Below are 12,705 nucleotides of genomic sequence, written 5' to 3' on the forward strand. Positions count from 1 at the left end.
AGACTTCTCCAAATGAATCGTTCTCAGATCGGGGAAGACAAAAAAATATTTTTCCTATGCAAAGAAGATACAGCGGAAAATTAAGTCAGTCGTGTTTGTCTGTGTAGCATTTGAGTTGTTGGTTGTTGCTAGACCCTATAGTAGCAGTAGTTTATAAATGTTGACAGTTCATGATGTTTTTGTGTTAGTTTGGGTCCCAGGGAGGCACCAAATTTCGCTTTTGGTTCTTGAGCGGAAAAGGCAAGGAACCTACCTAAGTCTGTATTCTTCAAACAGTGTGTTTTCACATTTGACAGTACAAGAGGACAAGCTTTAATGATGAGCACTCACACTGTTTGACAAGTGTCTGTCTCAGGTAACATTGGCATATATTGGTAAAGTAGTTTTGGGTGGTTTGAGTCTACATAGCTGTTGCTTTTGAATCGAACTTGTGAAGTAAATTAAATCTGTGCCTCATATCGATGCCTTTCTCTTCATCCCTCTTTCCTCACTTGTCCTCTCGTTCACTCTCTTCATAAAGAAGCTGCATGTTTGAATGAAGCCACCTTGGACTGAGATGCCTTTACTGACCCTTAGACAGAATTTGCTTTTTGCAACCAGCAGCTCATTCATTCACAGTCGCATGGAGATTAAAACGAGAGAGAGTGTGTGAAAGATGAGGAGAGCTAGGTAGATTCATGCTAGCTCAAAGTTGTCTTTCAGTCATACATCCCTCCCACACACTTAACACTCTCAATCGCCATCACTAAGCAACAGTCATAGGAAAAATCAAAGAGTGAGGAGGGAAAAAATAACAAAAGATGGTAATTCATAATCATTTCTTTTTATTTCATCTTTTATCAAAACATCAATTCATCAATACAACCATGTTGATTGGGAAGCGCGAACATTGACTTCCATTTAGTAAGCAGTTTGACAGTCTGAATGAACTGCATTGGAAGTGTAATGCCAGTAATAGACGAGCAAAATGAAGCAAATCAACATGTTAATTCTGTGATTGTTGGATTTTGAATGCCGTGCGTGTCTGCGAGCATCAACTCAAATGAGCCCATCTACCTGGGGCCATCAGTTTAGTTATTCCATTAAAGTAGACGATGCCATTCTGCGGGAGGATCGATACCCAAGCATGTCTTATTCAACACTGAATTGAGGATGCTGTTTGCTAACACATAAATATTGATAGGTAATAAATGCAGGCTGGACCAGTGGAGATAGTTTAAAGCGCTGACGGTAGACAAGTTTTTCTGCTGCCTTTCCTGCCCAAAGCGGATTGGGGATTGAGATTGACAGGGGGAAATTATTTCCATCTGCTCTAAAACTGTGGGTCAGCACCGCGTACAAGGCTAGTTTCTGTTTCTAAAGGCTCTTTGTGTGACAAAACCTCTGCGTTCAATGAGGTCACAGATAAATATTAAATCACCCGATTGTTAGTGTTCCTATTCCACTTTTATAGAGTATAATTGAGTTTGAGGGGTTATTTTTGAAGGTTTTTTTTAACACTGTATTTTAATAAGCTTTGTGATGACAGGATCCCTAAAATGCCACTTGTTCCATATCTAAATAATTAATGTCTAACAGTTATTATTTGGCCTTTGCTTAACTGTTTTATTTTGGCCCTTGGCTCTCGATGCGGCACATTTCTGCTTGTTTTGCACCCTGAGAGAGAGTTTGTTGAAACTAACTAACAATTTCAGATGAGACAGAGCAAGAGTAAAATGCAGCTTACGACATTTACTTGTGAAATCATTCTTATCTCAACTGTTGCAATCTTAGGCTTAAAAATATAACCTTTATCAGCAAACCATCTCTCCTTCCATTGTGTAAGCAGTGTATGCTGTTGGAAGTGTTGGGGAGCTGGAGCCGAGCATGCATTGGAGCAACAGAAAACACCGGACAGGGCTATCACAGGGCTAACACATTTCAGCCCGCTATTAAAGCCTAATGAATATGTACGCAACAGCAACATGCATCATTTTCCTGTGACAAAAAGATCATTTTCTACAGAATAATTTCGGGATTCATTGTAATCTCCATGTTGTCGAGCCTTAACTCCTGAATGTGGCTGTGGAAAGCGCTGCGCGATAATGCAGTCTGGGAGACTAAACAATAATCAGGGAGCTTTGTTGGGAAATGTGCCTTGGGTGAAGAAGCTAATACTCACTGAGGACCTATGAAGATTTTGAGTTGCTGAGAAAGCTAATTACTCTGATAATTATTCTGTGCATGAGTGAGTGAGTATGTGTGTGTGTTTAAGTGTGTGTGTGTGTGTGTGTGTGTGTGTGTGTGGTTGTGTCTGTGTGTGGGAGATTAATCATTATAGTCGGTCTTATCTGTCTCACAGCTACTCGAATGTGTCAGACAGATTCTTATCAAACACATGAACACGGCCAGACAGATACACACACAAACCCTTAAACAACAGCTGCAATCTTTGTATGATCAGTCTTTAGGACACTTAATAGTCAATAGTGAACATTCACAACTGGAAAACAACCAAAAAACACAATCATTTCAAATATTATAGCATTAAAAAAAAACGGAAATCTGTTTGCTGCTGGTGTCTTGTCAATTTTTAACTGATCATACTGCAGTTTCTGGCTTCTGGAGAGAATCGCTCATGTTCCTACGCGCTCATTGGACAAACCTGGGCCTTATGAATAACATATCTGAATTTTTAAATTGGGCAGCTACAGCTTGATAGGCAGCACACTGACAAGGTTAGGGGCTCCATTTCCTCTCGTGTTCAAAGGGTCGAGAATGGCAGAAACTCTGCTGAGACTATTTGACTGCAGCATGAATCAGCAGGAAACCCTTACCATTCACACCAGGCCATTCTTCCATGAAAGGATCCACACAAAGAAGGAGTACATCAAGCACCGGCAACCGCTCAGCATTTTCTGACAGAACGACCATAACGAGCCGAATGATCATGAAATATCAGAGTATTGCAGAGGTTCGGGAAAGCTGCTGATAGACAAAGGAGATCATCTGTTGTCCCGTTGTGTGGCTGAATCAAAAATTTCACATGAATGCATTAAGAGGATTAAGGGAGAAGTGTGAAAACTCACAGCTACGGTGTGGTGACTTATAATGAATTTTTACGTAACTTAAACAGAATTAAAATAAGAAGAATCTCATGTGAGGAGAGACACCTCGACCCAAAGACTGGAATGTCTGTTAATAACTACAAAACTGTGATAAAATAACATTTTCACTTCAATATTACCAACACCAGCACTCAGTCTAATGATTCCTACTTTATAAATCAATTAAAGTTGTAGTTTTTTTTGTTTTTAAATTTGTTAAAGGTCCAGTGTGTAACATTTAGGAGGCTCTATTGGCAGAAATGGAATATAATATTGATAGGTATGTTTTCATTATTGTATAATCACCTGGATATAGGAACAGTGTTTTAGAGCCATTCTTATCCTTTCTCCTTAACACAAGTTTTGTAGCCACCGTAGTTTCTTCTACACACTTCACGGCTCGTTTTCTCTCCCAGGTCGGCAAATACGGACACGAATGTTGTTCAGTTAGTTGCAATCTGCAACTTCACCACTAGATGCCACTAAATATTAAACTATTCCTTTAAAATGAGTTACAGCATTATATTCACTATACTCTGAGATGTAAGGATATGAATACATAACAGCCCCATGCACATTCGCTCATTATGTAATTTATTAAATATTTTTTGATGGGCATACACAGACTAATCAGTGAAATCAGTGTTGTTTGTTGGAAATCTATTTGCCTGACTGTGTTTGGTGCTGGCTTTCACGTGATGTTTGGACTTATATCCTTGCTTATTGCGGGCTCAAGGTATACTTATAGCTTCTTTCATCTCTGCAGTGACAGCCAAATTCCACATTGTACTTGATGTTGCGAAATCATACTGAATAAATAAGAAAGTATGCTGCTGATCAAGGCAAGGAAGTACCCTTTTATGAGCTCTACAACATCAAAGTAAAAAAATATCATGGCTTCCTCCCTTCAAAAGTCCAGGCTCTCTGCCTCAGTCTGAGGAAAGCAACCACCTGCTGGCAGCTCCTCAGCCTGGGAATCTGTGGAGATATCCTAGATAATTTAGAAGTTAAGAGTACACTAAAGGCATAAATATATTGCTGCATAAGTCTTAGTCTTCATCCTAAAAATAGAATTAGATTTGCATCACAGAATTTTTATACAACCTGATTAGCTCTAAGAACAGCAGCAATAGAGGTGGTGGTTCTGGTACAAAATGTACTGTTTAGACCTCTGTAGGTGTAGGAGGCCTCATGCAATGAATCATCTGTGGTGGGAGGTTCCCAGTTTATAATCACAATGGCATACCCTTTCTCTAATTGAGGTTGTTTTTGTGCAGTTGATTTTATAGGAGGGTTTGACTCGTACGGTTACCAGGGGCCTCAGAAGACCTCCCACCTTCAACTACAGCCCATGTACATGTAAGTAAAGTTATACTCTGTCTTTTGGTCTACATATCTATCTACAAATGCCTTTTTTATCACATGCCCGCAACAGTCCTAAATATTAGGATAAACCAGCATATATTGTGCTAAATGGTGTTTTCGTTTGCCTTAAATCTGCTTGAAACAGCTAGGAAAGACAGTCTATATCCTCAGGCCAACCCTATCACCAACAGCATACCGTGTTTAGGGAATCATTTTCATCTGTGTTAGATATCTTGAGTTCTGCAGCGAGGATGATATAAGCACATTCTCGCTGTATCAGCATAAGGGCTTATCATTTATCAGCCCAAGGTCTCATCAGTTGTCACTGTTGTAGGGCTTTCATCACTCCCCTCACACGTGACAAATAAAGGTGGGGTGTGCGATGAAAGCCGCTGTATCCTTAATAACATTCTTGCCGAAGCTGTGTTTCATAATTAGATATTTTACCCACATGTGACTGAAAAGAGCATCCTCTTGAGAAATATTTTTGTGTTATGAAATAGCTTTTGTTGTGTCAGAAGCTTTTATTTCATATCTCTGCAGGCTGGATTCTAGTTTATATGCTGATTTCCTGAGACTGAAACCATAGATTCCAGTTTCATGGAGACCATCAGCTATTCTTAGGCTGGAGGACCAATAGGATAACACAAAATGAGTCTGAGTCCAGGCTTAGACAGCGCTGCATCAATCTCACCATCTCACTTTGTCCTGTGGAAAGCGCCAAAGCAATACAGCAGAAGCTACACCACAGTAACAAACAACAATACGCAATAATGGTGATTCCACTGATGTGCGGCAGACAGGTGATCAATAACTCCCTTTATTAGAGAACAGAGCTGGAGCGACTTCGAGAGAGATACAGATGGACAGAGAGAGAGATGGAGAAATAGAAATTGAGATCAAGATGGGCAAGAGACTAGTAGATAGAGAGAGAAAGAGAGAGAGAGAGAGAGGAAGAGAAAGAATTCCCCTCTCTTTCTCTTCCCAAAAGAAACACAGTGATGGATGAAACGAAGGACTAAACAAAGAAGAAAGGCAATAAAGGGCCATTCTGTAGTTTTATATGTCCCCTGTGGAAGTCATAACACAGATCATAAATCATCGACCCCCAAGATAATGGCCGCAAACACAAACACACACTCTCACAAAAGAGTCGGAGCATGAATACACATATCTATACACACACAGATGCAGGTTCTTAGACATAGAAGAGCACACACACTCAAACACTGCACACTGTAGACACAAACACCTAGACGGTAAAGCTGCTGATAGACATCTTGTGCTTGTACATTAATGTACACACACATGTAGACACACACACACACACACACACACACACACACACACACACAACACACACACACAAATATGCACACACACTTGCTTAAACATCATCAATATGCTATCATTGTTCCCCAGCTGTTGTCCTTTCACTTTGGTGTTTATTGGCTCTGGCCAGAGGGACCAATAAAAAAGCATCAGCTGTACTGTCCCAATGGAAATCTCTCCCCCTACCTCGCAGGACACACACTCAACCACCCACACAGACACACACAAAAATAACAACAACAATTACCGCCTCCAGAATTTTGTAGAAATTTCTTTGTACAGAAAAGAAAGAAAAACCCTCCAACCACTCGTTGTTGACCTCCAAAAGCACGTCTTTCTCCATGTGCATTCAAATGAGAGTTTAGCATAATCCCAAACGCATCAACCTAAAAATAAAAACATAACACACAGACAAAATATCAGGTTCTGATGTTTTATACCTGCATGTGTTGTTAAACCTCACAATTGCGTTCTTGGATGCACTTGACTGGTTTTGTTCAGAGCTCAAAACTAATGATATACTATCTTTAGCATTTGGCTAAAATGCCAAGCTATTGTACTGTCAGCACAGCACTGTCATTTACACTAAAAGTTAGTAACCAAACATTATTTCTTTCTTGCTTTTAGTGTTTTGTTTTGTTTCTTTTGGGGTTTTTTTTTGTTATTGTTTTTAATATTTTGGGCTAGTATTAGAGCCAATATACCCATTGGTTAAGTGTTAAGCAGTCTGTTGAGTATTATCATCTTTTATAAATACACACGACAAGTGCCTCTGGTGTCCTCATCAAGCAACATTATGTGAATCATTTTATCAAGGACGATACTGAGCAAATGCACCGCTAAGCATTTCACCATAAACCTCTTAATCTTTACTGTTCTCAGTTAATGCCTCAAATTTCTCAAGTAGCTTTAAAGTTACATAAAACATTTAGTTTCACAGTGTACTGTAAGTTCTTTATGTGTTTTTTCTGAGGCAATACTGCTACACAACATGCCTTCTATTCATGACTTAGCAGTGGCAGTTTGAGAGGTTCACATAAACATTTACTTTTAAATCTTTACTAAAGCAATAAAAGGGATTGAGTCGCTGTTTTGTATAACCCTCTTCTCTCCTCTCTTTTCTCCATACAGGTCAAAGTAAACCCAGGAATGCTGCCTTACCAATCACCATTGCTTAATATCCTGCTTTTACTACTCCAACTGTCTTTTATTAAACAGCAACCAAGACACAGACAAGATACAGAGGACACTAAGATATTCTGTGTTTCAACCTACAAATCCCCCCCCAGTACTTGGTCAGATTGTTTCCCCGGTCTGCCTGTATGTTGTATTTAATGATGAAACACTGGTCTCGTGTGGTAGAACACTGTAACTGCAGGACATTTGTGCCACACCATTACAAGTAGATTCTGGTAACAGCTGCATTTCTTTGTCTCTGAGGGACGCAACCGGGAGCCAATGACTTGCATCCTCTTGTGCTGTTGGGTATCCGCATTGTGAAAGAAACCAAAGAGGCCACGACTCATTGGTGAACTACTGGCGCATTTCTTCAGGCTTCCAGGGAGAACTTGTGAAGTTCTGCTATCAGAGATGTTTAATATGGAGCCCTGTTTCTTCAAGCTACTGTAGAAATCAGGTGCCGTCTCAAGTGTCATGGTATCTAAAAGCTCTCAAGTGCAGATATGCCTGACCAAAGAGTTAAAAAAAAACCCAGAGACACATTCTCATGTACACAAAAGAGCCCATTTAACCGTCACTGGAACTTTTTGCTTTTTGTGCCTAACAGATTAGACACCGGACTTCCAACCAAGTATCTACTAACAAGACTACCGATGTAGGAATGTCATACATCTTCTTTTTAGATTACTTTTTGGTGCATTTAGGTTCTTGTTGCAAAAAGCGACAAAGCAAAGATGGAAGTCAGGGGCTGGACTCAAGCATGAGTACAAGCTACACAATTTATTCTGTTGTTTCATCAAATACGTTGAATGTTAAATAACAGTGTGATGTGTAGATTTGCATATACTTTCATTTCACATGTGCATGTGTACAGGAAACAGACACATTCACACACAGGCATTATGTAATGCATATCTGAATTCACACACACACACACACATACACACACACACATTACAGATGTAATACCATTTAACTTTTTTACTACTAATGTGAATCTTAATGTTTACAATAGAAATTCAGTCTGCCGGACAGAATGGCCGAACACCTGACAGACAGATGCAACAGGTAGATTGACAGGAGACCCTTTAGCTGCAGCATCTCAACTGCTGTGGGATGTTTTCTGCCATATTAATATAGATGGGATAGTTTTTCCGGATGTGTCTTTTGGTCTCCTCCTGTCTAAATATTTTGTCTTCCATCCAAGACAGACCAGTAGAGGTAGATAGAGACAGAGCATGACAAAGACTACCACTGAAGAGGGATGGAGGTCAGTCAACAGTTTCCCTTCCACCTCAGTCCTTTTGTAGCTCTCAAAGCCAAGCTTCTGTTGTCACTCGCCCGTCCCATTCAGCAGGAAGGTTGTTTCCCTTTTTCTTAATTATAAATAAAAAAGCTGGAAGCCAGATCAGACCAAACTGCAGCATCCAACTCTTCCCAATAGATCAAGAGCAGCCAAAATCTTCCACAGGGGACGCTCACGTAAAGAGAAAAGATATACCCTTTACAGAAATGACAATCACAGTCAGAGTGGCCTGAATCACATCATTATTGATTGTTTTAATTGGTATATTGCATTCCTAAACCGCTCGTGGATGACAACTATTGGTGAAAGAAAGGGATATGAAAAGACAGAGGCTGAATCTTCGATGACACTGTACATGTTCGCCCTCACCTGCAGGCTAACAAGGATAAACATTATACGAGAGAGATGCCAGAGACAGAGCAGCCTCCACTCCCACCCCCACCCCTTCACCTCAATACTCGAATTTTAATGTTGAAAGTGCCAACAATATCACCACATGGATATCTGTAGAGCCTGGTTTCTGAAAGCCACAGACTGGGACCAAAAATAATGGGTCTCAGGTCCACTTGTCTTTGGTTCACGTGTAGGAAAAAATAGCATAGTATATTACAAATTAAAAAAAAACTAACATCTGCATCCCAGGCGGCCGGCAGGTTTTCTCTTTTATTCTGCTTAGAAAAATCAACCGATTCCTTCTGGAAATGTGACTAAACATGTTGCATTTGTGTTGCAATCACTGGACCAAATGTTTGAGGCCTTCTCTGTCGACCAAGGAACATTTCTAGGTGCAAACACTGGCTTCTCTTGACATAAGGATGGACTAACAGACTATTCCCTCACTAAAAACTGATCTCAAAGTCCACCTTCCTCCCCCCATCTGCCAGTTATCTTCAGCAGTTCATGTTTTGTAACAAAACTCTGTGGGTTACGTTCAGAGTCGCTGCCCCGTGAGGCTCCACTGACAGTCACTCTGGAGGACAGAAACAACATTTTGTGTGTTTGCATGAGTTGTTTCCAAACTGTTGCGTATTTAATCTCATGCTGCGTGTGACTAACTAGCTACTTAAAATGGGAACTGTTTGGTTTGTTGAATGCTCCTCAACTCTCTTCAAAGAGTCCTAAATGTGAACTTTGTGATTTTTCTATAAATAACACAGTCTGAAATGTCTACAGAGTAAAGGAGAAAAATAGCTACTACAATGTAAAACGATGAAATGTAACTTTGAACTTCTAGACGTTTTTTAATCACATGTGGCCGTGTTTACTGTTTTTTCTAGTTGACTACTAATGTATGATGTTGTGTACAAGTGGGACTACTATGTTTTATTTCTTCTAATTGTACAGCATATTTGAAATGAGAGAATAAGAGGAGAATGGGAGGAATAGTTGCACTATAATCTGTAATCCTTTCATTAAGCATTCTGTCAGGGCTGAAATTTCACTTTCACTTCAGCACATAATTAACGTTACAGTATTCATTTATGTTTGAATTATCAACCAACACCACGCATTCCTTTTTAATAAATAAAATGACTGCTGATAAAGTGCACAGCTAATACTGTGAAAAGGGTCACGTAATCCATTATTTAGAAGCTTAATTGAAAAAGATAGTTGGTCATGCCATTAGCTAATTACACTATTTGAACTGAAAGTGAATATATTTATCTTTAATGGAGTTGATCAGTTCAATAATACCTGATGAACCTAACCACCAATCCGGCAGATATAACAACAGACTGAAGCAATTATTCACTAAATCAGAAAGGATTTCAGATATATAATGTGACTCAAGTGTGTGTGTGTGTGTGTGTGTGTGTGTGTGTGTGTGTGTGTGTGTGTGTGTGTGTGCACGCACGTGTGTGTTAGACTTTGTACTGCAGTACATTGTACTTTTCTGCGTCATGGTGAACTGAACGACACTTAACCCAGAATCTGCAAAGCCACAACTTCAACACAAACTAAACTGGTGGAAATTGAAGAACTCGTCAGAGATTTTTAACAAACAGCAATAACAACAGTAATAATGTATTTTAAAGTAATAATAAAAACATAATCTACATAGTTCTTGATTTATCTTAACAGTCGCCTGATCACATTTTGACTTTGGAACAGTCAATAGAGCCTTTGTCTGTAGATCATCTGTACAGAGAGAGTTAAACATGTATAGATGCCAAGACATTCATTTTGTTGAATGGTGTCAATAAACATTGAGTCAAACCATTGTCTCTTAATCTGTCTTAAAATACAACTACTCATTTCTGAGTTTTACAGTTGTGATAAGACTGTACAGTCATAGTTATTACTATAATATGGTGCTCAGTAAATGTAATAATAGTGAAAGACATATACCCTGTGTTTGGCCAAATTGTCACTAAATGCAAAAGAAATGTTGCATTTGATGAGCAAAAGGCTTGAAAACTTGATTTAAAATTGTAATTGTTTCTCTACAATTTTAAATATGTATGACTAAGTAACAATCAGTTAAAGTTATATTTATTTCTCGACAGTGGCCTGAAAATATAAGCAAACAACCCAATTTTCATTACATTTTGATTCAAATATTGCTACATCCTGACATGACATCGCTTCTTGCCATCTGAGCCAAATCCATTCAACACAGTAAGAGCAACACAGACAGAAATATCTGAATTGGAATAACTATAATAATGTGCTTGTACAATTAGTTTAATAAAGAAACAGATTGCTAAAGGACAAAAATTACTATGTCGATAATTATATTACACAATGAAGGAACATCATGCAAAAGAAAACGGAGGGACCCAGGATAGAACCCTGGGGTACTCCACAGCTCAGCTCTGTGTTTATTTGTACTGTTAGCAGAAAACAACTGCTTACTTAAGAAAATAAACAAAACTATCATTAGTTCCTACAAAATGTCCAATGCTCTAAACTTTATTTCCTTTAAATTAACCTTATATTAAATGTTCAATTACAATAAATTAATGTGAATTGGGCCGTCGCAGCAGAGACTGTTATGTTAGAGGAGTATTTAGAGAATGTAGTAACACATAATACATTACTCACTGTCAGTACGCAGGAACATACTGCCGGTGAAAACAGTAATGTCCAAACTCTCTCTGTGGCTCTGGGTTAATTTGTTAATGTTCACCACTGACTAGGACCATCTATGTTGTTTTAACTCCTTCTCTTTTCATGATGGTTTTCCCACAGGTGATCGACTGTACATAAACTAGACAGTTGGGAATAAAGTAGACAGTGGAGAAGGAAAGTCTATCTTGTGTCCTCTGTTCTCTGACACCTATTTTCTGTGACCTCAAATTATTTACATTTGCTACATTATGCATGTGAATGACTAAGTATTCTCAGAGTTATTTTTTTTTTTGGGGGGGGGTGTCTCATTCTTGTCTGGCCAAGAGAAAATCCAGCTAAACCTAACTGAAATAGTATTCTAAAAGACAGCTGAGGGCAACAGTCAAAAACCCCTATCACTTTCTCTTTCACTTCATTTCACACATCCTGACCAGTCATAAAGTACATCCGTAGCTCCTTAACTTGTGCACACACAGACACAGAGAGTCATTTCCAGGACACACTACTGTTCCTTTGCCGAGAAAATATACCGGTAATCAGCAAGAAGAGTAGAGTGGGTGGCATTCTTACATACTCATCTAGCGCTCAAAGGTAAATTCAGTGTTTAAATCCCTGAGAAGAATGGTGTTAAAGTAAAACAACATCCACCCAATTAAGACTAAACACCTCTTGAGTGAGAATGAAAAGCCCAATTTATGCAGATGCATTAGACTGAGTTTAAGATGGAGTAAATGCTCAAGGTTGGAAGTACTTAAAATATTTATTTGTAGCCTGCAGAGCGTCCCCGCTTTTTGACCTGTTTAATGGAACAGCACACTCCAGAAAGTGTCTGATGGGTTTTCTGGCTTTATGTAATAAAGCTGACACTCGCACTTGTAAAGGCTTTTTAACATTGTTGGCATTCTCCACTAAAACCAATTGGGCACAGCCAGGACAAGCAAACTAATTACTGCGTGGCTTACGCCCCATGGCATTAATGAGGAATTGTAACAGAGCTAACAACCCATTTTACAGGCGCCCTAGTTAGGTTTATTTGAAAGTTGTGCCAACAGCTTTTGACTAAAAATGTGTCCGTCCAAATTAATTTAATTCTTACGTGTTCAAGTGTCACGTTCCCTGTTGAAATGAATTCTGTTTAAAGGTGGAGTTTTATGAGGGTGAGAATTGTGAATATGTGATGCAATGCAAAGTAATGGGTCTACAGCCATTCAAAAGCTGCATGTAGCCTGGAACTAGCCTGATATTACTACGGTACTACTACCACATGTAACAATATAATAGTGATAATGATAATAACAGCAATATTATTTCTTAAATTACACGTTTATAGTCGATTAACTGATGGATTCAGTGTCTTGCTCAGGG

General features: G+C 39.0%; 1 protein-coding gene across 1 annotated transcript in view; it reads left to right on the forward strand.

The window, feature by feature from the left end:
• Window positions 1-11,521, forward strand: part of nkain2 (sodium/potassium transporting ATPase interacting 2) — a 77,783-nt gene extending 66,262 nt beyond the window's left edge. The window contains exons 6-7 of the mRNA XM_051408608.1: window positions 4,364-4,445; window positions 6,915-11,521. Coding sequence (XP_051264568.1) covers window positions 4,364-4,445; window positions 6,915-6,924 — 92 coding nt within the window. The 3' untranslated portion in view covers window positions 6,925-11,521. The remainder of the gene's footprint in view (window positions 1-4,363; window positions 4,446-6,914) is intronic.
• The last annotated feature ends 1,184 nt before the right edge of the window (window positions 11,522-12,705 follow it).

This window comes from Dicentrarchus labrax, unplaced genomic scaffold (genome assembly GCF_905237075.1).
Source record: "Dicentrarchus labrax unplaced genomic scaffold, dlabrax2021, whole genome shotgun sequence".
Classification (NCBI taxonomy): Eukaryota; Metazoa; Chordata; class Actinopteri; family Moronidae; genus Dicentrarchus; species Dicentrarchus labrax.